Source organism: Podarcis bocagei, assembly GCF_964188305.1.
Source record: "Podarcis bocagei genome assembly, chromosome: 4".
In the NCBI taxonomy this organism is placed as follows: domain Eukaryota; kingdom Metazoa; phylum Chordata; class Lepidosauria; order Squamata; family Lacertidae; genus Podarcis; species Podarcis bocagei.
In genome coordinates this window covers 43,110,471-43,138,115 of record NC_138128.1, presented here as the reverse complement: position 1 = coordinate 43,138,115, position 27,645 = coordinate 43,110,471, and the positions used below count along the sequence as shown (strand labels likewise).

The 27,645-nt window shown below is 44.0% G+C and overlaps 1 protein-coding gene and 1 long non-coding RNA gene across 2 annotated transcripts; one reads left to right on the top strand and one right to left on the bottom strand.

The window, feature by feature from the left end:
• Positions 1–273: 273 nt before the first annotated feature.
• PLEKHB2 (pleckstrin homology domain containing B2) lies at positions 274–15,348 on the top strand. Its single transcript, XM_081191132.1, has 8 exons — positions 274–424; positions 3,887–3,932; positions 6,096–6,248; positions 6,713–6,815; positions 8,349–8,388; positions 9,660–9,749; positions 10,110–10,218; positions 13,221–15,348. Exons 2-8 carry the CDS (start codon positions 3,896–3,898, stop codon positions 13,355–13,357), a joined length of 669 nt encoding a protein of 222 aa, XP_081047258.1. The 5' UTR covers positions 274–424; positions 3,887–3,895; the 3' UTR covers positions 13,358–15,348.
• On the bottom strand, positions 13,665–18,050 carry LOC308585460. The gene is made up of 2 exons (XR_014007410.1): positions 17,012–18,050; positions 13,665–15,814 (listed from the first exon to the last, which is right to left on the bottom strand). It is a non-coding gene; the product is annotated as an uncharacterized lncRNA (long non-coding RNA).
• Between the last annotated feature and the right edge of the window lie 9,595 nt (positions 18,051–27,645).

Below are 27,645 nucleotides of genomic sequence, written 5' to 3'. Positions count from 1 at the left end.
TGCCGCCTACCTCGCACAACTCCATATTTACATATCGCTTTACGCTTCGCCTTATCTAGATATTTGTATATAAATATACATAACTGCAGTTTAGTTTTTCCTGCATGCTGGGGAGGGACTGTTCTAGAACTGACCCAGACGTAATAGGGGCGGAGGAAACCTGCGGGAACGCGGCTGATACAGAATTTTTTAAAATGAAACATTTGCCCTGCCGTCTCCTTCCGCTCTGAGAAACTACAACTCCCATCTACCCTTGCGGGCATGAGCAGTAGACACGGAGTGACGCGGTTGATCATAGGACCCGTCTGGCGTCAGACGAGGGCGGGGCGGGGCGCGCGATCTTGGATCTCCTTTTAGCAACAAGGAAGAATAAGAAGAAAGCGAGGATTGTTAGGGCTCGCGCGGTCGCTTCCAGGCGTAACAGGTAGGCTGGGCCGGAGCTCGTTTCCCCCTCTGCCCGGGAAAGAGCGAAGGGCGGCGGAGGCGCACGGTGTGTGGATCTTGCAATGGGCCGGGGACGGAGGGCGGGCAGCTGGTCCGGCGGCTACAGCTTGTCTGGGCGAGCAGGGGTCAAATCCAACGAGGTCAGGCCACCGTGTTTTGTAATCCCCAGGACTGTAACAAGTGCACGCAGTCTAGGTCGCTGTCCTCGCCTTTTATCCTCCTCGGAGAAGCGCTCCGCTTGCTTCTTGAGGTGCTTTCTACTTCCTGCTTTCTTCTTGCGTTTTCCATCTTAGCCTCGGAGGAGAAGGGGGCTCAGTCAGGGCGGAGATCGTCTGAGTGACAGTCAGCGAAGCCCTTTTTGGGGTGGAGTGGCGGGCTCTTAAGATAACGCATAGCTGTCAACTTTCCCCTTTTCTTGCGAGGAATCGTATTCGGAATAAGGGAATTTCCCTTAAAAAAAGGGAAATGTTGACAGCTATGAGATAACGCCTTTCAAAGTCGCCCTCCTATAACAATTGTGTTTTCAAGCTGCAGTGTGGATTAATTCTGGAATTTACAGCAGAATATAATTCAGGATCCTCGTCTGATGGACCCCTGTGTGCGAGGAGCACAAAATAAGTCGATAAAGCACTTCCTAGCATAATAGCACCCCCCCACCTCATCAAAAAACAACAACCCGGAAACCATAGTTTAAGGGTGCTGAGAAATGTAGTTCAGTGAGGGGGTAAACAGCACTTTCCAGGATTCTTTGGTGGGCAACACATTCAATAAACATACTGGGTGGGGTGAGGTGGGGACATTGACAGCTTTCAAGACATGGGAGGCCTGCTAGATAACAAAAGCATCATCTCTACAGATGGTTTCATCGTCAAACTGCTGCTTTTAATTAAATAGTGATGATGTCATTTTTGCTCTAAAAACCGCACTTTGGGATGTCGAGCTCTCTTTTCTAACTTGGGTTGTACCACAGTTAATTGGGCGGCGTGTGAAAGTGCTGCTGAAATATAGACAGAATATGGCAGAGTGGGAACTGCTTTGATAGCTTTCTTGCCAGATTAGAGTAACAGTGAAGATGTGATTTATTTATTTGGTGTGGCGTCATTTCCTCATGACAGCACGCCCACCTGACCATTTGGCTGGGGGAAGGGGGAGTGCCCTGCCACGGGAATGCTGCTTGCATCACTCTGTTGTCAGCGGGAAGCCAGCTTAGCTGGCAGGGCCCTCTGCTCAGCACGGAGGCAGTTTGGACTGCTCTGCCCCTCCCAGATAAGTGTGTATAGGATTGCAGCCTTGGTCCCTGGCATCTCCTGGTGAAAGCAGTAGCAGGACCCAATCCAACAATCCTGCTGGAGACTCTCAGTAAGAAGGGCCGTAATTCAGTGGTGGAGCCCTCACCTTATATGAGAAAAATCACTGGCATCTCCGTGCAGAGGTGGGAAAGACTTTTGGCTGAAACCCCGGAGAACTGCTGTCAGCCCCGGAAAACCCTGCATCGGGGGCCGCATCAGCAGTTTGGTCACCCTCAAAGGGCCGGTTGTATCTGTAGGACTATGTGTCCACTCTTTATTATCATAAATTATTGTCACTGCATTCAATTATTACTGTTTTTTGTAATAATGTAAGTAATAACTAGCTCTGAAAGCAGAAACATAGTCAGAATAATGGCAAGTAGATATTCAAATGTACAATTATTGTACAATTTATTGAAAAATGATTTTTGGTAACAGACAGTAATTTTTTATTTAAACATACAAATATTGCCAAACACTGTTTATTACACATATGGCAAACACAAGGCATTTTTGCAAAAATATTCCGTTGAGAATGCAGGCTACCTTTTAATTCTTGGACCTTTTGTTGCTTTTCCTGGTGGCTAAAGTTAGCAGATTTGGCTCCATGTTTGGTCTCAAAGTGCCGGCGTAAATTGTATTCCTTCATCACTGCCACTGCCTCATAACAAATAAGACATACCAGCTTGTCTCCATTAATCACAAACATGTATTCACTTTCCCATCTCTCCTGAAATTGCCTTCCCTCTGCATCAACTTTTCTTTTCTTGGACATTTTTGGGTTATTTGATTGTAGTTTATGGTCCCTATACCGCTGTAAAGTGACACGGAAGTGGTCAGTATACCCAAAGTTTACCGCTCAGACTTTTAAGCAGAATAATAAGCAGACCCCCCCTAAGAAGCAGACCCCCCTCCCCCCCACATACATCATATGTACTTACAGTACAGGAGAGAAGGGTTCAGGCAGCCGTTGGATCTGTCACATCACAGGATGGCATGCGCTCAATATAAAAACAAGTGGAGGTTTCCTGAATGCATGTAAAGTGGAGGTTTCCTGTGTAGAACGGCCGGCGCCGCTAGAGGGCAGACGTTCTCTGGCTTGTAGGCTGCCGCGCATATGCTGAAAAGGCGGCTTTCTTGTGTAAAAAAAAAAAAAAGCGAGAATAAAAGGTGAAGGCCGGCGGCGGCTACACGGGCAACATGACGAGGTCTGGCGAGCCGGATTCGGCCCGTGGGCCTTGTGTTTGACAACCGTGCTGTAGACATTACTGAGCTAGATGGATCCATGGCCTGGCTCTGTATAGTGGAAATCCGTACACCCCTATGGACAAGCTCAAGCCCTCACAAAACAATGTCATAATTAGTGGCCTTTTAAACCTAGTACAGTGGGCAAAAAAACAACCAGTAGTGTATTTTCAGCTATTTTCATTATTTGTGAGAAAATGTGGTATGCAGTGCATAACAAGAGAGAGAGAGCTTTTCATGTACATAGTAAACACAACAGCTGAGCTTTGATTCCTAGAACAATTTTTAAAAATGTGTTAATGTGGATGCAAGTCCCATGGGATTTACTTCCTGGGAAGATTCTTCTGAACTTCATGGGAAGATTTAATAATTTTTTCTTAATCCTTTATCTGTAAATAAAGGTGCATTTGGTCTCTCACTGCAAGTCCCTTTCTTTCTGTAATTGAATCGCTTTTTGGTATCTTATTGGCCCACAGAGTAGCTTTTTCTCGAATTGAACCTGCAATTCCAGGCATGCTTCATTAGTATTGTTGAACTCAGTGGGATTTCTTTTGGAGTAAACCCAGATAGGATCAACCTGCAGCTCCAATTAAACAAGACATCACTGTTAAAAGAGGGGTAACTAACATGGTGCCCTCCGGATGTTTTAACTACAACTCCCATCACCCCTGATCATTGGCCATACTGATAGCAGTCCACCACATATGGAAAGCACCAAGTTCGCTACCCCTGTACAGTATGCCTGGAGACCGCCAGCTCTCATATACTTTAAACACAAGAGACACAGACATACCCTACCCTCTGCCTTGTAAGGAAGCCTGTCTCTCATTTGGGGAAAAAGAGAGACAGAGAAAGTCCTTCTGTATCATCACACTGGTGCTACACTGATGTCCTTCTTTTCTCCCTAGTGTTTGGAGATGGCGCTGGTGAAAAGTGGATGGCTGCTCCGGCAAAGTGAGTAATGGATTCTGTCAGCTCTCTCTCTCTCCCCCCCCCCCCGACTTGTTTTGGTGCCAAGCAACACATTATGTAGAAAATCCATGATTGGATCTTATCAAATTTTCTGTGATGTGCAGCCACTGAGACTGACAATTTGACCTGGGCATGAGCAGTGGGAGAGAGTTTTTCCTCCTGTGCTGATATCCCAATCAAGATTCTCCCTTCCTCAGGAAACTGACTGTGCATCCTCCCCCTCCTCAAAACACAAATGGGGAGAATGACACTCAGAATCAGGAACCTTCTCCCTACCCCCATTCTGCTTGGATTAAATTAGCTGTGTTGAATTAAAACAAGACACCAGAAATCCAATTCTAGGTCTCCTTCATTCTGTGTACAGTGGTACCTCGGGTTACATACGCTTCAGGTTACATATGCTTCAGGTTACAGACTCCGCTAACCCAGAAATAGTGCTTCAGGTTAAGAACTTTGCTTCAGGATGAGAACAGAAATTGTGCTCCGGCGGCAGCGGGAGGCCCCATTAGCTAAAGTGGTGCTTCAGGTTAAGAACAGTTTCAGGTTAAGTACGGACCTCCAGAACGAATTAAGTACTTAACCCGAGGTACCACTGTATTGATTTTGCTCCCCTTATCTTTAGTGTGAACATTTATTTGTGTTTACCGTATTTTTCGCCCTATAGGACGCACTTTTCCCCCTCCAAAAATGAAGGGGAAATCTGGGTGCATCCTATGGGGCGAATGCAGGCTTTCGCTGAAGCTTGGAGAGCGAGAGGCAAGGCTTCAGGAAGACATCCGCAGCCTAGGCAGCCCTGCGGGAGTTCCCGCAGGGCGGTCTAGGCTGCGGATAGCAGCCTGCTTCCCGGAGCGTCGGGCGCCCTGAAAGCAGAGCGCCCGGCGCTTCGGGGACACATCCGCAGCCTAGGCAGCCCTGCGGGAGGTCCTGCAGGGATGTCTAGGCTGCGGATAGCAGCCTGCCGCCTGGCGGGTAGGGCACCCTGAAGCAGAGCGCCCCTCGCGCTGGGCAGACATCGGCCAGCCCCACAAGCTCGTGGGACAGCAGGGAGGCGCAGCGCCGCCATCCCACTGTTCCTCGACCTGGTTCAGTTTCCCCGACCTGCTTTTGGGGGGGGGGAATAAAGGGAAAAAATATTTCCTTTTATTTCCCCCCCAAAAAAACTAGGTGCGTCCTATGGGACGGAGCGTCCTATGGGACGAAAAATACGGTATATTCCCAAGGTCTCAGGGGGACAAATTAGTGTTTTGTATTATATAAAAATGTTGTTAAAAATCACACTAGAAACACACTGAAGACAGGGATATTCATTGGCCCATCATTGTCACTAGAGGCACAGTTTGCCACTGTGTCTCAGAAACCTTCTTCCAGCCTAGGTACACCAGTCCTTACTTGGGGAGCGAATTAAGTACTTAACCCGAGGTACCACTGTAGTTTGCAATTAAAGTATGACTCTGTTTGCATGCAACTCTAAGGCAAGCAATGGCTCAGGACAAGCAAGCATGTTGATGCTTGGAGCAAAAGTGACAACCTTGACTAAAGTTCATGGTTTATATTCAGCGATACAAACCATGAGCCCAGGTTTGGATGCAATGTTAAGCAAAATCATGGCTTAGCTCTGGATAGCAAAACAGAAGCAGCGCCTGGGGAAGAGTGAAGCTTCTTCAGTTTTTGCTCTGAGTGACTACAGTCTTGTTCATTCATGCTGATCATGGCTTGGCTCAGCATGTCTGTTTCAGAAAAACATGGCAAAAACACAAATCATATTTGGACTTTATGTATATGTGTGTGTGAATTTCATGCTATGGTGACATAAAACAAATAATGTTTTATGCAAAATTCCTTAAAGGCAGTATTCTTGGCCACCAAATGAATAAAAAGATGTCTGCTTGGTTCTTTGGTTGCCTGATGTCTGGCTAAAGGTTTGTCAGAATAAATTAAATAGTTGCTATGAAGTAGAAATAGGAGCTTTTTCCTTGACATTAATTGCCTTTGCTACTTCTGTTATAGATTCAGGGAACTCTGGTTTAAGAGCATTTCAAGCATGATCACTGAAAGCAAAACAAATATCAAACAACCTAATCAATATGGAATTTCATACTGTTTAGTTAGACCTCTCAAAAAACAATTGATCCCTGTTCCTTTTAGGTACTATATTAAGGCGCTGGAAGAAGAACTGGTTTGATCTATGGGCTCATGGCCATTTGTTATTTTATGACGACCAACATCGGCAGGATCTAGAGGATCGAATTCACATGAAAGTTGACTGCATCAACGTCAGAGTGGGAAATGAATGCCGAGGTGCGGTGCGAATATCTTTTTTTATTTGAACTTTCCCACCCTCTGCATACATACACCTGCTCGGTGCCACCTGTAATACAAATATGAAGGACTTACCACTATATGTAGACTTGGTTCTAAATTCACAAAGCCATTTCTCACAGTGCTAAACCAGGCATAGGCAAACTCAGCCCTCCAGATGTTTTGGGACTACAACTCCCATCATCCCTAGCTAACAGGACCAGTGGTCAGGGATGATGGGAATTGTAGTCTCAAAATATCTGGACATACCCTAAATCAAGTGGAGCTTGGGTGTGTCTCCTCCGTTTGTCAAGCTTAGGAGTCTGCTTTAGTTTCTGAATCAGGCTTCCCATCGTATGAGCCTACTCAAGCCTCTTTGGAGGATCTGAGTTTAAAAGTGAATTAAGCATTTAGCTTGGTGGAGCTGAAGTACCATTCTTTTACTTTGCCTTTCTCTTGGGCAGGTTTCCAGCCTCCGGAGGGGAAGCCCAGGGATTGCTTGCTGCAGATCATTTGCCGTGATGGGAAAGTGCTCAACCTCTGTGCAGAAAGTGCGGATGACTGCTTGTGAGTTTCTTCTGCTTACTTGAAAATAAAATAACTGTAGAGTTCGGTGGCTCTGGGGCTCTTTTTAACAAGAACGTCCCTTTTGAAAGAGTGACATGTGTGCATAATGGGCGGCATAGTGGGCTATATGTTCTTGAATGAGTTGCTATGCAAAACAGTTGCAACTCTCCTAACTGCAAGAAGCAGACCTATCTCTTAGCTCACTTCCCAAAGCGGATGTTTGAGCTAATTATCATGGTCAGATAACTCACTTTCCCCATTCCTTTTGAAACTGGGGGAGTGTCATGACAGCCTCACACTGGGACTTTAGCTGAGCATCTTTGCTTTTTCCACTCCAGATTATCACCTATTAACAGATGGTTCGATTTCCCTCCATTTATTAATAGCCTCTGAAGGATTTATGTTTTGGGGGATATTTTATTCTTGCATACTGATAAAGGGAATAGTTGTGTCAGATTATTTTCTGGGCTAGCGACTCATCAGATTGAGCATCAGATTACACATGGTCTGCATTCGCATGTAACAGCAAGCCCTAATTTGTTTTGCTGCATTTGCATGTAGTGCTAAGCCAAACCATCACTTAGCACAAACTTATGGGGAGACACTTCTTGGTCCTTTGGCTTAGCATGTTACCTGAGCCCAGGCTTGTGGTTGAAGCTGCCTCCTCCTTAACCATAGTTTAGAGCCCAAGTTTCTTTCTGGCTACGTTTTGTGGCTAGATTGGAGAGAGTTTAGCCATGAGCCTGGGTTTGGATGACACACTGAGCCAAGTCTTGGCTTGGCATCCATGCCATGCTGATGTAAAAGGACCAAGGAGGAGCAAAGTGGCTGCCAGCTCCTCTCCGGGAGTTAGCACATTTGCACAGTTCTTGTAAGGCATAAGTTTGGCTTACCGTCTTGTACAAACTAAACCATTTTCGCTAGTAACTTATAGTTCATGAACGGCAATTAAGGCGCTCGCCTGGGTTTGCACATCATGCTAAACCATGGTTTATTAACTATGGCTTATTTAAACTACAGTTCAGCATTATGTGTAAACCAGGCCATAGAATTCCGTGATTGGAATGCCTGACATATTTTTACCTCACCAAAAAGCAGCTGTTGTGGGCCAGATTTGGATTGGGACTACAACATAGGGAGCAGGGAGGATTTAACCCTTTGCTCCCTGGCTTTAACTGTACCCTAGGCTTGCTGTTAATCCTTGAGGGGAAGACATGGATTCAGGACATTGAACTCAGCTGTTTTTCACTTCAGTAGCCAGTTTGGGTTGAGAGAGGGAGGAGACACTGTGACCTAAATCCAAAAGCATTAGTTAGACTCTCTCCCTCTGCAATTGTATTCCCAACCATAGCTACTTTTTTTGTATAATAAAAATGCACTTCTAATCATGCCCCTCCCATGTAGTTTCACCACGAATAGTTGCTACGGTTTTTTTTTTCTAAACTTGTTAACATGGATGTACAATTTATATTAGTGATTCTTCCAACATTATACTTTTGTTTTTTTACACTGTTTGTTTCATATTTTCTATAGAGCTTGGAAAATTGCTCTCCAGGATGCCAGAACAAATGGGGTAAGTAGGGTTGTGTGTGTGTGTGTGTGTGTGTGTGTGTGTGTGTGTGCTTGCAATACTAGCATTGAGAGAAACAGCCTTTCATTTAGATTTCTTTTTTGAGTACCTTTTTTGTGTGGCTAGTACCTTGGCCCATACTTCCCTTGTTCTGATGGAAGGAGTAAGCGTAGGAAGCGCATAGAAAGCTTAAGAAGAACCTTGCTGCATCAAACCAAAGGCCCCTTGTAGTTCAGCATCCTGTTCTCACAGTGGTCATCTGGCCCTATTCCTATCGACCTTCACAGGCCCAACTTGTATGATCCATTTCTTGATCATGTTAGCCAGTGAAGCAATCTTTAGGAAGATAGTTATTTCAGAAATGAACAAAAGTCAAATATTATGCACAACTTGATGCATAACGCTTCAAAGGTGCCCTTTGCCACTCGCCTATCATGCCTGGAGCAAGTAGCCTTCCCAGGGGAGCAGACAAGCTGCAGCATCTGATTCTGCTTAATACATAGGCACACACCCTTGTCATCGTGCTCTTTCCTGGAATCAGAAAAGAATCCAGCAGGGCTGGTGGAAATTGCTATGCATTTCTGGCCTTGTAGTCCAAGAAGTGTTGTCCTTTGGTGCTTTCTCATCCCTGCTGCAGACCTATCCCAGCTCCCTCCCTTGATCCTTAAAAAGGTAGGAGAGCAAGTCAGGCCAACTCAACAGGGCTCTTTGCAGCTTGAACAAAAACACAATGTGGCTGTTGCTGATCATCTGCAAAGCCATCTGTGTCAGGGTTGCTGCTGTCTTCTGCGGAACATAAAAGTGGCATCATGGTTCTTCTGCCGCATATGCACAGGGTGAACAAAAATAATAATCCTTTCGTGTGCTAGAAGCAAAGCCATCTGCTGGAGAGCAGGGAAAGAGAACACAGAGAAATTTTAGGAACATGGTAATTTTGGTATGTTCTCCCGCTACCTCCGACGGTGGCATCTTCTTTCCACTTTGCCTTGTGTCTGATGTTCTTCCCACGTCTCACCTACCTGACATGGAACAGAGTAGGAAGGCTGCACTTTTCCATTTTGCCCTGCATCGTGCGTTAAATTCCTCAGTTTAAGTATTGTTGATCAGTAATGCTATTTTGTACGGTAAGTCAACAACTCAGCATTTCCCAAAGATGCTAACCTCATGTCAATTTCCTACTGAGTGCTCTGTTTATCCAATCCTGCTCCCATCTGCAGTGATTGCAACTGAAGAATTTGAACAGCTGCTTCTGTGTTTTATGTTAACATGTCCAGGCCTATATTGGTTCGGAAGTGATGTATGACGACAATACAATTTCCTCGTCTCCTCCTCCGTACACGGCTTATGCAACACCATCACCTGAGGTAAGCTATGGAAAACATGATATAAGGAGAGTTTGGTTAGTGCAAGTTGCTTAAAATTGGGCATTTTGTGAGGTGACCTATGCATAAAATTTAGCTGGCAGGTTTCACCTGTCCTGAAGAAGCAGGTGGTGCGTCATACCTGAGCTGGTGATGTCAGGCAGCACCTGTTTGCTGAGTTTGTTGAATCTAGTTGTAAAAGGTCTTAAACCCTTGCCCATCTTCCATCACAGCATGGCGTATTATATAGGTGTCCTCTTCAGTTTCAAGCGAAAAGCCTTGTAGTTAAAGTGAATGGGATGCCGCACTCAGGAATGTTTGTTTCCAATGTACACTGCTAACAATTGTTCTCAATGTCATCAGGTTTATGGCTACCCACAGTACAATGGCGCATATCCACCTCCTGGGGCCCAGGTCTTCTTTACTTCTAATGGACAGACGTATGCAATCCCCTATCAATATCCAAACCAAGGTAACTGGTAATATTTATTCTTCTATGACTTGATTTAGTACATTCAGAACTCTGAAGTTTGGTTTTGCATTCAGTATTTCCCCCACACAACCCCCTCCCCCTTGGTAGTAAGGTATTTTTATTACTCAACAGTAAATGAACAAATGCCCTAAAAGCACCATTTTTGCAGTATATATAATGCATTTGCCATATTTTTCCGTTTATAAGACTCCCCCGTGTATAAGATGATACCTATATTTTTGAACCCTAAATTAAGAAAACAATATTCAAGAATTTACAAATACAGATTTTACAATACCGTTCCTCCAATACAAATCAGACTTCCCTTCCCCGCTTTTGTGGCGTCTTCTCTTATTTAAATTTTTAACACCGCATTTTCTACTTTACTCCATTTTTGAATTATTCTACAATTAATCTTAATAGTACTTTTAACTGCTTGATTTAAGTTAACCCTACCAATACACTTAGTTGCATACCATAGTATTTCAAATATTCCACAAATATTCCTCACTCATTAATAATCCTCTCCCCCCCCCCCCCCGGTTTCTTAACACACCCATTAATTTTGCCATTTTGGCATAATCCATCAATTGAATCAGCCACACTTCCTTGGTTGGAACAGCATCCTCTTTCCATCTCTGGGCAAAAATAAATCAATATTTTAAACACCTGAGGTTGCCCAAATTTGTTGAGCCTTTTTGGGGGGAATTCATCCAAATTAGCTGCTGCTGAGGGAGGCAGGCAGGCAGGCAAGGCAGCAATAGGGAGCAGGAGAAAGAACCAGAGTTAAGCAGGGCATGAAGATGGCAGATGCCAAGCCGAAGCGGAACGAGCAGCTGAAGCACTGGACCGTATTTTTCCATGTATAGAACGACCCCCTATTTTGGACTAATTTTTTTTAGCAAAAAACATTGTCTTATACATGGAAAAATACGGTACTTATAATTTCCCTCCCTATCTCAGACCTAAAATCATAATATTGGTCAAGTGGAAAAAGGTTTAAAATGAGGATGTAACATAAGAGATCGTGGTATAATTCTCATCTTCTGGTGGTATTTTTCTCTCCCAAATTTTTGATGTGTACATTACTGGTACCTTTAGTGCATTAGCATGATATGAGATGGTAACTTAGACTACAAGAACAATATCCCAGTCCATAACCATACTGGATTTGAAATTGTTGTTATATATGCAGTTATTTTATATATGTTTTATTATATTGTGAGACGTTGCATAGGAAGGGAATGAAATTAATAATAATTTCAATAGGAATGAAATTAATAATAATAATAACTGCAACATTTTGGCTGCAACCCTGTGATCAACCAGGGACTGAGTCCCGCTGAATTTAGTGGGACTTACTCCTGAGTAAACATGTAAAGGTTTGCGCTGCTAAGTATGTTTGGCTTCTATTTCTGGTTGCTTGTATCAGAAATATGCCATATTTAATTGCTTAAGTCAGTTATGGTCATAAAATATGCCCATGCTCAGGTTACTGAGGGAGTTTCAGTGCCAGATTGTAATTAAATCTGTGCCGGGGAACTTGTGGCTCTCTAGATGTTTCAGGGACTTCAACTCCCATCAGTCTCAGTCAACATGGCCAGTAGTCATGGCAATGGGAACTGTAGTACAGCAAGATCTCGAGGGCCACAGATTCCCCATCCCTCCATTAAAGGTTGGAGTATTCTTACACTGTCACTGCTGATGGGCAAAGAAACCCGTGTGAGAGTTCTCAAACCATTATTAGGTCAGCCTGTGCTACTGCAAAACTATAGTATAAGACAAAAAACGTTTGATTAATTATTCTGTATCATATGCTTCTGTGATATGACAGCTGCTTTATGGATTATATTGTGTTTGAATGTGGTCTTATGGTTTGACTGGCCTGTCTTCCTGTTCTTTGGCATGAGTGGTTTGTGCCCTCACAATAACAGTGTTGAGATGTGATCCTTTAAACCATGGTGCTCCAACTTTTCATACCAAGTGGGCCGCAAGAGGGGGAGTGAGGCCAAAGTTTGACACCACCTCAGCCAACGTGATGCCTCCCCGAAGTCAACTAAACAAGGTGCCAAACTCTGGGAAGGAAGCGCAAGGCTCTGGCAGGGTCCTAGAGGCCTCCTACCTCCTACCCAAAGCTGGGAAAGTGCAAACTAGGCTTTGGGAAAGGAGGGTGAAGGACTCTGGGACTCTGCCAAACCATCATGCCTATGCCTACTTTCCAAAGCCTAGTGCAGTGGTGTCCAAACTTATTTCAAAGAGGGCCAGATTTGATGAAGTGAAGGGCCGTGAGACCAAAGTTTTTGAACTTTTTTAAAGGATTGAAGTTCTTAAGGTTTTTTTAGGATTTTACCCCAGGAAATAAACTGCCACAGGGATTAGGCCCCCACCCAAAATGGACTTTGGACATGCCTGGCCTAGTGTCTCGGTTACCCAGTTTTGGGAAAGCAATGCAAGGGCTGTGGTGTGGGAGTGTCAAATGTTGTCAAGGGCCGTCCAAAAAGGCCTTGAGGGCTACAGGTGGCCCTTGGGTCACATGTTGGACTGCCCTGCCCAAACCACATTATAGAGGATCAGCAATGAGCCATATTTGTGTGTGTGTGTGTGTGTGTGTGTGTGTGTGTGTGTGTGTGTACACTCACCTTGGGGAACATGACATCTGAATGTAGCCACTGGGTGAAATACAGTGTTAGTCATACTCAGAGTAGACTCAGTAAAAATCAGTGGATTGAGTTACTTGAGTACGACGTAGACATCACCCACAGCTTTTATTGGTCTTCCTTCACATTACCTCCTCTGTGTATTCGTTCAGGTTCCCTGGCATTGAAAATCATTTATTTTTAAAGACCCAGCTATCTAGCCCACATTAACGGCAAGGCTTTCCTTTCTCCATTTTTATGGAGTCCAGAATGTGTTGGCCTCCCAGTTTTAAGGAGATCAATGAAAAGGAACAAGAAGTTTCAAGTTTTATTTCTATTTAAATCCCACGCTGTTCTTCTTTCCAGGTCCTTATGGTCACCCTCCTGCGAATCATGTCATCATTCGAGAGCGCTACCGGGATAATGATGGGGACCTGGCGCTTGGCATGCTTGCTGGAGCAGCAACAGGAATGGCCCTGGGCTCGTTGTTCTGGGTGTTCTAGGCTCCCTCTGGAGCCACAAAGCAAAGGGAGACCTGAAGTCTTCTGTGTGCAATAATATGTATTTGCAAAGTACTTCAGTTTAATCTACAATTTTTTTTCAATAGGTTCTAGTAGTACTTTTTGCTGGTGACAGGCAGATTGTAGTTAACAAAAATTCCCAGCTGTCCCAAAGGTGCCCTTTAGTTGAAAAGTGGTTAGCATAATGGCTCGTGGTCAGATGAGTTTGTGATTCTATGCATTGATAAGTAAGTAGCAGTAATATCAATGAAGTGTTACTAATGATGGCTAAATGGCCACAGTTGACTCATTTTTACAGTCAAATATTAACCATCTTGTTAAAATTACTTCAGCTACTGCCTCAGAATGCTAACTGGAAAGCAAGGGAGCACAAAAGTGGTTATTTCTGAACCCAGGGGATTTTGAATCCAATATTTTTCTCAGCACTCCTAGAAGACATAGATGATGATTCAGTAGCCATGCCATGGGATCCATTGAATGTTTTCTTGTATTCAGGGGAGATCTCTGGCATTTCAGTAGCTTAACAAGGATTGCACACTTACTGTACAAGTCCTTCCCAAGGCTAAACCAGGGACGGGGAACCTTTGGCTCTTGAGATGCTCTTGGACTACAATTCCCATCATCCTTGATCAGTGGCTATGCTGGCAGAAGTTCAACAAAATATGGAGAGCTCAAATTCCCTCTCCCTCGTCTAAGCAGTAGAAAAATCTGACATTTCTTCTAGAAAGGAGTTTGGATTACCATTCAAACCATTCCAGTGTCCTAGAAACCGCAACCTCATTTAGATCCTAGTAACAGTTCCTTAGGGTAACGGTGGCTGGAAAGAAAGTTGAACATGCGGACATCAGGCCTCTGGAACATTTGCTAAGGCAGGTAGAAGGATAGTTAATTAATAGGTGATAGGAGGTGTTGTGATCATACTGGGGATAAATGTGTTCAAAGTATTACTGGTTTAAGTATATGGGAACCTTTTGAATCTGTATTGAGATTTATGCAAAGTAATTATGCTCTCTTACCTGCAACTACAGACTATTTTTAACAAGGGCTTCTACTTTCCAGACACAGAGATACCTCTGTTTTGGTTGCACGCTCCAGTCTTGTATGTGCTTCTCCTTCTGCAGCTAAATTATCTGCTTTAAAGACGTAATACCCCTACTTCTGCGAGAGGACAGAGAAATGAGCAAGTATCCCCACCTGGAAATTATTTTCAGCAGTGTAAGTTAATAAAAAGAAAGGCACACCTATTTTTATCCATCCGTTGCTTGTGCATCCTGTTAAAATCTGAGATCTACACAAGACTCTTCCAAGTGTCTATAGGCTGTGCTGTGTTCTTTGGTGAACCTGCAAGCTTTGAACAGCAGCGAGCAAAGGGGACTTGGGTTGTGCCGCCTGCCGTAATGGCAAACCCTAGCCGAATGCATTCCATTCCTATTTAAATGGGATAACTGAATTGTGAGTGAGGCAAAGGCAAGGTAGTGGTACTGGAAGTCTTAATATTGGTCTTGTACACCTTGTATGCCAGTGTTTGCCTTGGGTGTGTCTATGCAACTGCTGTTGAAATGCAACAGGGGGACCTTATTGCATCCAGCAGTTGTTGGATCTGAAAGTGTGGCTTTTTAAAAACCCTGTCAGCAGTCTAGGACATTTCAAAAGACAGTACTGTGAACTGAAGAATGTGTGAACTGAAGATGCTTTATTTAATAGGTCTGCAGTCTCTTATTTAATACCCATGCAAGTATGTTGGAAGCCTTGTAAGTTACTAAGAAACCGATAATACACTAAAAGCAGCACTAGCTTCTGCTCTGATTTTGTAATTTATCTAGTGTAATTTTAAGACCATCTCTTCTGTGCTATTATGTGTACTGTACAGAATTGTAGAACTTCCAGAAAACTCCTTTCTTTGTATTTGTTACTTTGTGAGGAGAGAAGAAAATAAATGTAGTCTTCGAACTTTTGGCAAGTCAAAAATTTAATACACTCGTCATTCCTTGATAAGATGTTAAGTTTAAGTTGGTTATAACCATAGAAAACTACACTATGAGCTGGGGGGGGGGCTTCATTTTACCTGAATAATTCTTTGCACATTGTAATGGGCATAACGGGAAAGAACACAAGGCATCGGCTAGCTGGATTTTAAAATATAACGGCTAAATCATATGCTCATGTTGGATAAATGTCCAGTGAATTCAGTAAACTGCAAAGCAAATAAAATCTTTCCACAGGTAACACATTTATCTTGCATTAATACCAGGAAATAAATCTTGACCAAGCTCAATATTCAAGAAGGGTTCCAAAAACCTGGGTAGAAATCTGGATTTTGCATCATATGATTGCGAGTAAGATAACGTGCAGTGTCAACTATCCTCCCCATGCCACGTAATTCCAAATATTATTCAAGGAGTTATTATTTGCTATGAAGTGGCAGAAAGAGGGCATAGTCTGGAGACTAATAATAATAATAATAATAATAATAATAATAATAATAATAATAATAATTTATTATTTGTACCCCGCCCATCTGGCTGGGTTTCCCCAGCCACTCTGGGCGGCTTCCACAGAAACCAAAAAACACTAAAATATCATACATTAAAAGCTTCCCTGAATAGGGCCGCCTTAAGATGTCTTCTGAATGTCAGGTAGTTGTCCATCACCTTGACATCCGATGGGAGGGCATTCCACAGGGCGGGCGCCACCACCGAAAAGGCCCTCTGCCTGGTTCCCTGTAGCTTCGCTTCTCGCAGTGAGGGAACCGCCAGAAGGCCCTCGGCGCTGGACCTCAGTGTCCGGGCAGAACGATGGGGGTGGAGACGCTCCTTCAGGTATACTGGGCTGAAGCCGTTTAGGGCTTTAAAGGTCAACACCAACACTTTGAATTGTGCTCGGAAACGTACTGGGAGCCAATGTAGGTCTTTCAAGACCGGTGTTATGTGGTCTCGGCGGCCGCCCCCAGTCACCAGTCTAGCTGCCGCATTCTGGATTAGCTGTAGTTTCCGAGTCACCTTCAAAGGTAGCCCCACGTAGAGCGCATTGCAGTAGTCCAAGCGGGAGATAACTAGAGCATGCACCACTCTGGCCAGACAGTCCGCGGGCAGGTAGGGTCTCAGCCTGCGTACCAGGTGGAGTTGGTAGACAGCTGCCCTGGATACAGAGTTGACCTGCGCCTCCATGGACAGCTGTGAGTCCAAAATGACTCCCAGGCTACGCACCTGGTCCTTCAGGGGCACAGTTACCCTATTCAGGACCAGGGAGTCCTCCACACCAGCCCGCCCCCTGTCCCCCAAAAACAGTACTTCTGTCTTGTCAGGATTCAACCTCAATCCATTAGCCGCCATCCATCCTCCAACCGCCTCCAGGCACTCACACAGGACCTTCACCGCCTTCACTGGTTCTGATTTGAAAGAAAGGTAGAGCTGGGTATCATCTGCATATTGATGGACACCCAGTCCAAACCCCCTGATGATCTCTCCCAGCGGCTTCATATAGATGTTAAAAAGCATGGGGGAGAGGACAGAACCCTGAGGCACCCCACAAGTGAGGGCCCAAGGGTCTGAACACTCATCCCCCACCACCACTTTATGAACACGGCCCAGGAGGAAGGAGCGAAACCACTGTATAACAGTGCCCCCAGCTCCCAACCCCTCTAGACGGCCTTGTAAACACCACCCTTGGATGCCAACCCTACTATTGAACAAACTAAGGTAGCTGCTTCAGGGAGCAGATGCTTGGAGAGAGCAGGGAGTGGTATCAAGAGTGCTGGAGGGGACAGAGTTGTGTGTGCTGTGTGGCTTGCGCTCCCTAAGCTAGCCTGCTTTCCCTCAGGTGCAGAGGACGTTGCCAGCATAGATGGAAAATTTGCTAATTCAGTTGGCTTCCTTATTTATTTTGATAATACCAGGAAGAAAGGGGGGAGTTATAAATAATGTGGATGTCTTAATGAATCTTTTTTCTAAACCTTGCTGGGAACTTCCTAAGAGCAAACCATATTAATCTGTTCCATGATTCAAACCAGCACCAGGTAAATGATCTTTCCCTACCTACAGATCTCCCTCTTCTCATCCAGAAGGAAATGCCAAATCGAGCATCTGACCAGCTGAATGTACTCAGCCAGGAATATATTGGAATGGTCTTGTGATTGTCACAGTGGCCACAATGTCCCAGGTTATAATAGGCAAGGGTATTGCTGCCAGCCATTTTAGAAAATATTGAGAGAGATGGGCTTCGCTTACGTAAATATTGGAGATAGATGCAACAGCTTTTTGGCACACAGACTGTCAAAATGGAAACTTATTTAGTAGAAACAAAAGCCTGTCAACTTTTATGGCTTACTTTCAGGGGCAGAAATGTTGCAGAAATGCAAGAGGCCACAGGAATGTACTATGGGGAGGGAAGAGTTGGAATGATTGACTGTGGTGGTATGAATGGGGAGGAAAGAGAGAGCAAAATATGCTTGGGCTGGCACCCATCACAATTGTTCATACTGACTTTGCACAATCTGTTGTAAAGACATTTTTACAAAGTTAAAAGGCATAGGAAAATCTGTGCTAAAATCCCGAACAGGCCAATCTAACATGATCAATGTGACTGAGCTCACAATTTAAATTGGTGGAATTATATGGGAGTAAAAAGGTAAAGTGACCCCTGACCGTTATGTCCAGTTGCAAACGACTCAGAGGTTGTGGCGCTCATCTCGCTTTATTGGCTGAGGGAGCCAGCGTACAGCCTCCGGATCATATGGCTAGCATGACTAAGCCGCTTCTGGTGAACCAGAGCAGCGCACGGAAACGCCGTTTACCTTCCCGCCAGAGCGGTACCTATTTATCTACTTGCACTTTGACGTGCTTTCGAACTGCTAGGTGGGCAGAAGCAGGGACCGAGCAATGGGAGCTCACCCCATCGTGGGGATTCGAACCACCAACCTTCTGATTGGCAAGCCCTAGGCTCTGTGGTTTAGACCACAGAGCCACCCGCATCCCTTATATGGGAGTAAAAAAGAGAAAAAGTGCATTTTTAAAAATGAACAAGGCTGACAAATCATGCACATGACTGTTTGCTAGGAAACCTAAATGAAGAACAGCTAGGAAACGGGACATATCCAAAAAAGGTCATTAAACTCAAGACCTCTGAAAGATGGTGTCTAGAAGTACAGTGGTACCTCGGGTTAAGTTCTTAATTTGTTCTGGAGGTCTGTTCTTAACCTGAAACTGTTCTTAACCTGAAGCACCACTTTAGCTAATGGGGCCTCTTGCTGCTGCCATGCTGCTGGAGCACGATTTCTGCTCTCATCCTGAAGCAAAGTTCTTAACCCGAGGTACTATTTCTGGATTAGCAGTCTGTAACCTGAAACGTATGTAACCTGAAGCTTATGTAACCTGAGGTACCACTGTAATTAATTTAAGAAGTTCACGAAAGCAAAGCAGGAGCACTCGATTAGGAAGTGCTCATGCCAAGCCAAATCCATGGCTAATGCTGTCTGCTCTGATTAAACAGATAAGGCCTGCTCCAATAGGAATAAATATGAATATTCTCCCTTGGACTGATCTGGGAGGTGAGACTGCTCTGTGGTTTGGGACACTAATCTGTTGAACAAATGATACTATTGAGGTGGGAAGGAAAAAGAAGAAGCTGCTTCTCCATACAGATGATCAACACTGCCAAACTTGACTGCGTTGACTTCCTGCTGATTAGCAAGACGTGACTAGCAGTATGTGGGCAGCCTAACTTTCTGGAAACAATTCCAGTTCAAACACTTTGCTTGCAGCACTGTGACTCTGCCTCTTGAGCTACTGCTTAGTGTTCCTTTGGTGAGTTGCTTAGGACAGGCTAACACATACAGTGGTACCTCGGGTTAAGTACTTAATTCATTTCGGAGGTCCGTTCTTAACCTGAAACTGTTCTTAACCTGAAGCACCACTTTAGCTAATGGGGCCTCCTGCTGCCGCCGCGCCGCCAGAGCACGATTTCTGTTCTCATCCTGAAGCAAAGTTCTTAACCTGAAGCACTATTTCTGGGTTAGCGGAGTCTGTAACCTGAAGTGTATGTAACCTGAAGCGTAGGTAACCCGAGGTACCACTGTACCTGCATGTTATAAGAATGAAAATAAATGAGATTTCCATGAAGAAATGGGGAAATAGGCACACAAAGCTAAGCAAGTCTGGATCCGGTCAGTGGCTGATGGCTAATTGCCAGGGAGGCTTGCGTTCCATGACAAAAGAATAGTGAGATACAAATGTAAACTAAATAAATACATTGAGAATAGTGGGTCAGAGCCTAGAAGCTTGGCATGTTGGAAATCAGGTACCCATTTCTGCAAATAGCCCTTTAAAATACAGTTATATACCCTCTGCTTTCAACAGTGCTGTTAACCTCATTCAGCAAATAATTGTACATGCTAGGGGTATGATTAGATGTTATAGTAAAGCATGCTTTTATTTATGTTTCAAGTACTCAATATCAAGCCGAAACACAATAATAAGCTTGGACAGACATTTCGAATATAATGAAAACTGGTACAGGCTTAAGTTGAGCTACACTTGGTCCCAATTATATATTATGTACCGTTTGATAGTGACTGGTTGAAAGAAAGCATCACCGAACTAATGATCACATGTGCTTTGATTTGACTTGTGCCATTACGAAAAGAAACTGCATCCATATATCAGCACTCTTTTTTTCTGAGCAGGAAGTGTGGCGGAACCAAACCACTAGATGGCAGGCAAAATCAAGCAATGCCTACAAGCCGGTAACATCCCCTTCAATAAGGTTTTTATGTGCCGCACTTTAGTGGCTGATTCACCTATTTAGCACAAACGAAGCCTTCACCAAGCTACTAAAACCCAATATAATCTCACTTATTCAGATTTTTATGGATTCAAGTTAAGATGAAAGTGAGCTAATCTTTTACAGGGGAGTGGTTTTATGGAGATAAATAATACTGTTTTGAAGTGATTCTAAAGGCAGGTGACAAGAGCCAATGATGAACAGGAAAGGAAGGGAAGATTATTTTGGGTGAAACTGTCAACTAGATGTAAACATGTGCTGACACAAAAGTCAGACGATAACATGCAGGTATGTGTTAGCCATCCATTCCTAAGCAACTCAACAATGGTTCATCTAGCTTAGTATTGTCTACATTGACCAACAGGACCACCCAGTTGAGCCTAATCTACTGCACAGATTTGGGAGGATAAAAGAGGATAATTTAGACTACCCTGATCACCTTGCAGCAAAGGTGGAGTACAAATATAATAAATATATTCCTGCATTCCTGCAGCTGCATTTCACACACACTTCCCTGAGATTAAGCCCCAAGGAGCTAAATGGTAGGTTCTATAAAGGTAAAGGTAAAGGACCCCTGGATGGTTAAGTCCAGCCAAAGGCAACTATGGAGTGCAGCGCTCATCTCGCTTTCAGGCCGAGGGAGCTGGTGTTTGTCCACAGCTTTCTGGGTCATGTGGCCAGCATGACTAAACCGCTTCTGGCGCAACAGGACACTGTGACAGAAACCAGAGCGCATCGAAACACCGTTTACCTTCCCGACGCAGCAGCACCCATTTATCTACTTGCACTGGCATGCTTTCAAACTGCTAGGTTGGCAGGAGCTGGGACAGAGCAATGGGAGCTCAATCCGATTCGGGGATTCAAACCGCTGACCTTCCAATCGGCAAGCCCAAGAGGCTCAGCGGTTTAGACCCGCGTCCCTAGGTTCTATAGACCTACCCACAAATATATTGATTTAGGACATCTTTTCTCTGTGCACTGCACATCTGTTTAGGAAGTGGAGACTATTTCACCCCTTTCTTCTGGTATTAGCATTGGATTGCAATGGGCCACCGCATGACATATTGGTATTAGATGGATCATACGCTTGTACTGTAATACAAATTATGCAACAGCCCCGGAGGATGACTCTGGGCCTTTGAACTTGAAGCAGTTTGAGAATGAAAGAGATTGCTCTTTGCTTTGTGCCAAGGACATAGCTTTCCCCCCTATTGTTATTATTTCTGTAAAGCTTTGATGTCCATTGAGCTTCACATGGATTAAGGGCAGGTGAAGGTCATTCTAATTCTGCCATCTGGCTCCAGAATTCCTGCCCCCTTTCCAGGGAAACCTCATCTGCATGTTCCAACAGTGTGTGCTGCACACAGGCCACTGAGCAACAGAAATGCAGCTGGCAGGTGCACAGACTCAAAGCTCACTGATTGTTCTCCAGGTTTGCTGGCTGGCTCCTTTCAACAGTTGTGCCAGCCAAGTGCTTTTCATACATGGCCGTTAGAGCTTTGGAGGGCTAGCAACTCTCTTAAGAGCTGGGAAGGCAAGTGGCAACAATACGCGCTTGGTTGTGCTTCAGTATCTCAGGGCTTTAAAGACAATCTGCCGAGGGCACCTACCGTAGTGCACATTATCCGTGATGGGAGAATTCCCCTTGGCTCCACTTGGAATTGGGTTAGCAATTCAGAACACCACTGGAGCATGCATCTCATTCCAGGAGTTCTTAAACTGGCTTGTAGAAGAAGAAGAAGAGTTTGGATTTGATATCCCACTTTATCACTACCCGAAGGAGTCTCAAAGCAGCTAACATTCTCCTTTCCCTTCCTCCCCCACAACAAACACTCTGTGAGGTGAGTAGGGCTGAGAGAATTCAGAGAAGTGTGACTAGCCCAAGGTCACCCAGCAGCTGCATGTGGAGGAGCGGGGACGTGAACCCGGTTCCTCAGATTACGAGTCTACCGCTCTTAACCACTACACCACACTGGCTGTAAACGTTTGCACATGCTTGCTTCCTTTTCAGGACACACAGGCAGTCTCATAATACCGTTTTGGAATGGGAGTGTGGTTGGGGCAGTTGGGACACCAGGAAGCTGTGTCATCTGCCAGATCAATGACTGCTTGCAGCCCCAAGAGGAAGTGGACTTTCCTTAGCCTTGATTCCTTCCATTTCCTCTGTGTTTTCTTTAGGGTGCAAGTGGAACCAGATCCCACTATGTAAAAAAACACCAAGGGTTCCCCCCACCAATACTTTGGACACAGAATCGTAAATTGCTTTTAAGCAGGCTGGGGAACCTGTGGCCCTCAAGATCTTGTTAGACTCTATTTCTGTCAGCATAGCCAAGGGTCAAAAATGTAGTCCTGCAACGCTCCAAGGGTCCAAAATTCCTCCTGTTTTAAAACATATTTACATTTGAGAAGCACCTAGGTTTTTTTTTTCAAGCTTGGGAATTCCTGGTGCCAGTTGATTCCATACCTGCCAATGCCTTGCTCTGTAAATGACATTGCCCCCTTTAAAAGTTCTTGCCATTTGCACCAATAATCAAGATTTAAAGTCACTGGTGTGTTAAAATAATAAACTTCTGAATATGTTCCAACAGCTTCTGCTATCTTGATCAGGACTTGAATTGAAAAGACAGCCTGCTGAGCTCTCTGTTAGGTATATCTCCCACTCACATTAGTTGGTGGCTCAGTGCGCATCCGAGATTTATCTTACAGAGATCTCTGCAGGCTTTCCCCCCAGTTTAACCTGCAATGAAGCCCTTATCAACTACAATTGGCCAAAACTCATTGGACTGCTTTAAAAATAAATTCCTTTCCACACAAACACGTATCTTGGGACAGATTCACTTGTGTTTTGAGGATCATTTTGGACACTATCCATTATTATTATTATTATTATTATTATTATTATTATTATTATTATTATTATTATTATTATTATTATTATTGCATTTTTTCCTATCTTGACCGCCTAAGTGTGATGAATGCAAAAGCAGCACAAACATGTAACAGTTTCATTTTGCATTCAGAATCTAGTAGCAATTCTCCTTGGAATACACCTGGTCATTATGAGGTGGAAATATTCTTATTCCAAACTTACAGACTTTGGTGGTAAACGCTAATCACCACAATATAAAGAACAAATAATTTAGAAATAAGATGGTTCAAGGACAAATAATGCATTCAGACACCTGTATAATTTTGAACAGGAATAATTAAGAATTTCAAATCAAATCATAGGTGGCCAGATATTTTCAGATTTAGCATTTAGTGGCACATTTAAATCAAATTATCTCAAAGACAGGATACTACAATAGTTTGATGGTGCTTACTTCCAATTTTCTGGGCACGTGCAATAGACAAGTGGTTCCTTGGATTCTGCTTGTGCTTCCTTATCTGATGGGACAAAGACAAGCACAAAGAGAGATAACATTTTGTATGAGTCTCCCAGTCTCTCCAGATATAATAAAAGTATGAAATAAAACCCAACAACCACGAGAATGATGTTAAACTGGGCTGAATGTTCAAGAACCCTGCGCACTGGCTAAATGTTCCTCCTGAGAACAATCCTGTACACGCTTACTTGGGACAGGAGTAACTGACCACAAGGGGACAGATGGCGACATAAATATGCACAGGCTTAGGCCTACAGCTCAGCAGCAGAGCACCTGCTTTGAATGCAGAAGGTCCCAGGTTCAATCCCAGGTCTTTCTAGGTAAAGCTGGGAAAGTTTCCTATCTGCAAACTCTGGAGAGCTACTGCCAGTCCATCCAGAAAACACTAAATTGGATGGACTAATGATCTGACTCACTACAATGCATATTCCCAAACTGATTGAGCTGTCCATGGTCATTCTGGCATTATGGACTTACATATTGATTTGATTTGTTTTCTGATTTTAAACTGGATCCCCAAAGCAGCTTAGAATATTCATCAACAGCAACTCACAGCAGAAACAAGTATGCAATGTGGTGTCTTATATATAATGTCACAGAATTGTGGACAAGGGTCGCCTAGCCGAATCCCCTGCAATGCAGGAATATGTTGCCCAATGTGTGTGTGTGGGGGGGGGGGCGGGCCCTCAAACTCATGACCCTGAGATTAAGATTCTCATGTTCTATCAACAGAGCTATCCCAGAGCCTTTCACTGAATCATCCCATCAGTCTGGTGATCCCAGAAAAAATGCTTAAGGGGTTCTAACATCACATTCATAAACTTCCCATCAAACACATGTTCCATGCATGGGACTGCATTGCCAGTAATCATTACAAAGATTACTGAATTCAGTGAGACTACTGGGGGGAAAAAGATGAAAGAGGACAGGGGTTCTACACTTTTAACAGCCTTGACCTGTTTCTTCTGGTTCTCTTTCAAGACCATTAGTCTTATGTGGCTGTAGGAGTGGGGAGATGCAGACAGTCTAGCTGAACCAGGAGTAAGTATGTGATGTTGACTTCACTTGCCTCTTTCCCTGATGGAAAGTATGAGCTTTTAAGACAATGGAAAAGTCTTGCCTTATTATACAATTATCTCAGCTTTGGTGGGCCTGAACATTTATTTTAGAGGAAAAAAATCAGGGGACATCTCATCTTTTTATTATTGTTGTCGTTGTTGTTACTACTATTATTCTTATTCTTTAAGATTTTCCTTGTTTACAAAGCACATGCATTGTCTCTTTCTTCAGGTTGTGTTTTCTACAGATCAGTTACATTTGCTGTGAGACTTTGGTGTTATATGTAGTATAGGGTTGGGAAGAAAGAGGGGGGACAGGAGAGGGGTGGGTGGGGGTGAAGCTTAGGTTCGTAATGTGTGGGGTTTTTGTGTCAGCATCACTTGGGTGTGTTCTCTTTCTATTCACATGTTATGTTTCCTTGGTGGTGAGAGAGGCTGGGATGGCCTAGGGTTTGCCGGATTGTCTTTGGTTGACTGCAGTGGGATTTGTTTGTGTGTGGAGGGGGGGCTTGTGGGTTAAGTTAGCCATATTGAATCGTATGCTGATGGTGGGTTCGTGTTGTTGTCTTGTTGGATTGTGTATGTGATAAAGGGGAGCCATACTGAAGTGAAGGTGTCCTCTTCTATTTGTCCCCATTCCAGTTTCAGTCTATTGGTTAGCTTTTCTAGTAAGGCTATTTCTCATACTACTTGATACCAGTGTTCCATGTTTATTCCTGACAGGTCCCTCCAGGATCTGGCTAGGATGCTTCTGGCTGCTGAGAGTAGGTGGGTTATGAGCTCTTTATAGTGTGAGTGGGCACAGTTATCTTGGAAGATGTTCAGTAAGGCCAGTTCTGGGGTGACTTCTAGTACCTGTTTAGTTATTTTGCTTATTTCCTGTATGACTGTTGTCCAGAAAAGTTGGGTTTTGATGCATTCCCACCTCCTGTGGAGGTATGTGCCTGTGGAGGTGCAGCCTCTCCAGCATCTTGGTGAGATTCCTGGGCATATCAGTGCCAGTTCACATGGTGTTAGGTACCATCTGTAAGTGAGTTTCAGAGTGAGTTCCCTTCTTTTTGCTGATATGGATTTAAAGGGAGGTTTAGACAGCATTCTAGTCCATTAGGTGGGGTTAATTTCATAGCCTGTGTCATCTTCCCATTGTTTTTTGATCGCATCAAGGGGGTTTGTGGGGCTTCGGAGCAGTGTTTTGTATATTGTGGACACCTTCCCCTTGCCATGTCCTATTGTTGTTAGGAGAAGGTTTTTGAAGGTGGTCAAGGGCCTAGTGGCTGTTGATTTTACTACTGGATTGTTTAAGAAGGCATGAGTTGGTGGTGTGTTAGCCAAGGTATTTGGGTGTCCCCTAGTTTGTTTTGTATTTCTCGTGTCGAAGTGGGTTTGTTTTTTTTGTAGAAGTCTGCTAGGCAATATAGGCCTTTGGCTTGCCAGGTTTTTATCTGGAGATTTTGTGCTGCGTGGTGGAATAGTGGGTGGTGAGCCAGGGGGATTAGTGGGGGTGGGATTGGGGACAGTTTGCCTACTTCTTCCTTCCGTGCTTTAAGCATGGTCTGTGTGAACCTGTTGTGTTGTGGGGATTTTCCTTAGTTTGTTTGGGAGGAATGTGTATGCTGTGGTGGGAGTGTTTTCGATTACGTCTCTCTCCAAGGGCACCCATTGTTTCGTCTCGTCTTCTAGAATGTATGGGATTATATAGCATACTTGGTTGGTGATGCAGTATAGTTCTATATTGGGAATTCCCCATCCTCCTTCTGAGGTGGGGAGGTGCAAGTGTTTGGGGCTTATTCTTGGCTTTTTGTGAGAAAAGATAAACGAGTGTAGTTTTTTCTGCCATTTGCGGAATTGGGTTTGTGGGACATCTCATCTGTATTTTTCGCACTAAGGTTGGCAAAGCCCCTTTAAATCTTAGGTCAAAGCATCTGTGATCACAGATGGCTGGTGCAGCATATTACTTTAAGTAGTTTCCCCGGAAGACAGTCAGTCATTCCTGCAAGGTGCTGGAAACGCCACGGTTTTGAAATGAATGCCCTCAAAAATTCCGCAATATATATAAAAGTCAGTGACAGGTTAGGAAAAAACAAAACAAAAAGCAAACAAACAAAACAGAGTGAAAGGACAAAACAATCCTCAGTTAAATCAATAGCTTTACTTCTGACTGCTTTAAAGCCAATTGTTTCAGATGTCACAATCTGGAATAGCTCTTTGCTCTGATCAATATCTTGTGGCAACGCCAGAGCTATTCAGATAAGCTATCAGTGGAACTAATTGTTGTTGAAGCTGTGCCCTTTTGTTCAGTAAGGGTAGGATGGATTTGTTTTTCCAATGTAAGTTGATTGGAGTGCTTTTCAGCTCAATTCCATTTCAAACTGGGTTTGCTAGCTCATTGCGAGGGGTGATGCCGGATTACTTTATTGCGTCCTCCTAATGCAAACAAGAGTTTGATTTATAAGGAGAGGTGCTGGGGCTCCAACCTGCCTGAAAGAGTCCCCCACCTGTTCTGAGTGTCCCATCCCTGAGCTCTGGACATGCGCCGGGGTATAGTTAAGAGGAAAATAACACAAGGTAGTGCACATCACATCTTTCTATAATTACTGGGAAATTGATGGAGTTTCAGAGCGTGTCAATGACTGGCAAAGTAGCTGATTTTAGGGCCCCGAATCTAGACTGCCCCAGTCTCAGATTAACTATCAAAGCTGATTTGTCTGTTATTCTGTCTGTGAAAGTGATCAGACAGCATAAATTTAATTGGAGCACAGCCGTAAACATCTTGCTCTTTGCGTATGTTAAGAATCACTTTCCTCCTATGTTTCACTATTCCACAGTATTCAGGCACTGATTTAAGCAGTTTAAATTAATAGGTGAAGGTTGGGGATTGCAATCCAACCCTTCCTTCAATGTCCAGGTATTCAAGTAGCCTGTTTGCACAGGGCCTACATACATGTAGCCCTGAATGCTTGTAAGCTTCTGTAAGTGTGCTTCTGTGAACAGCTGAGGTTAGGTGTGCTCAGATGTACGCACATAGCCCCTCGGGAAATGGGGCATTGGA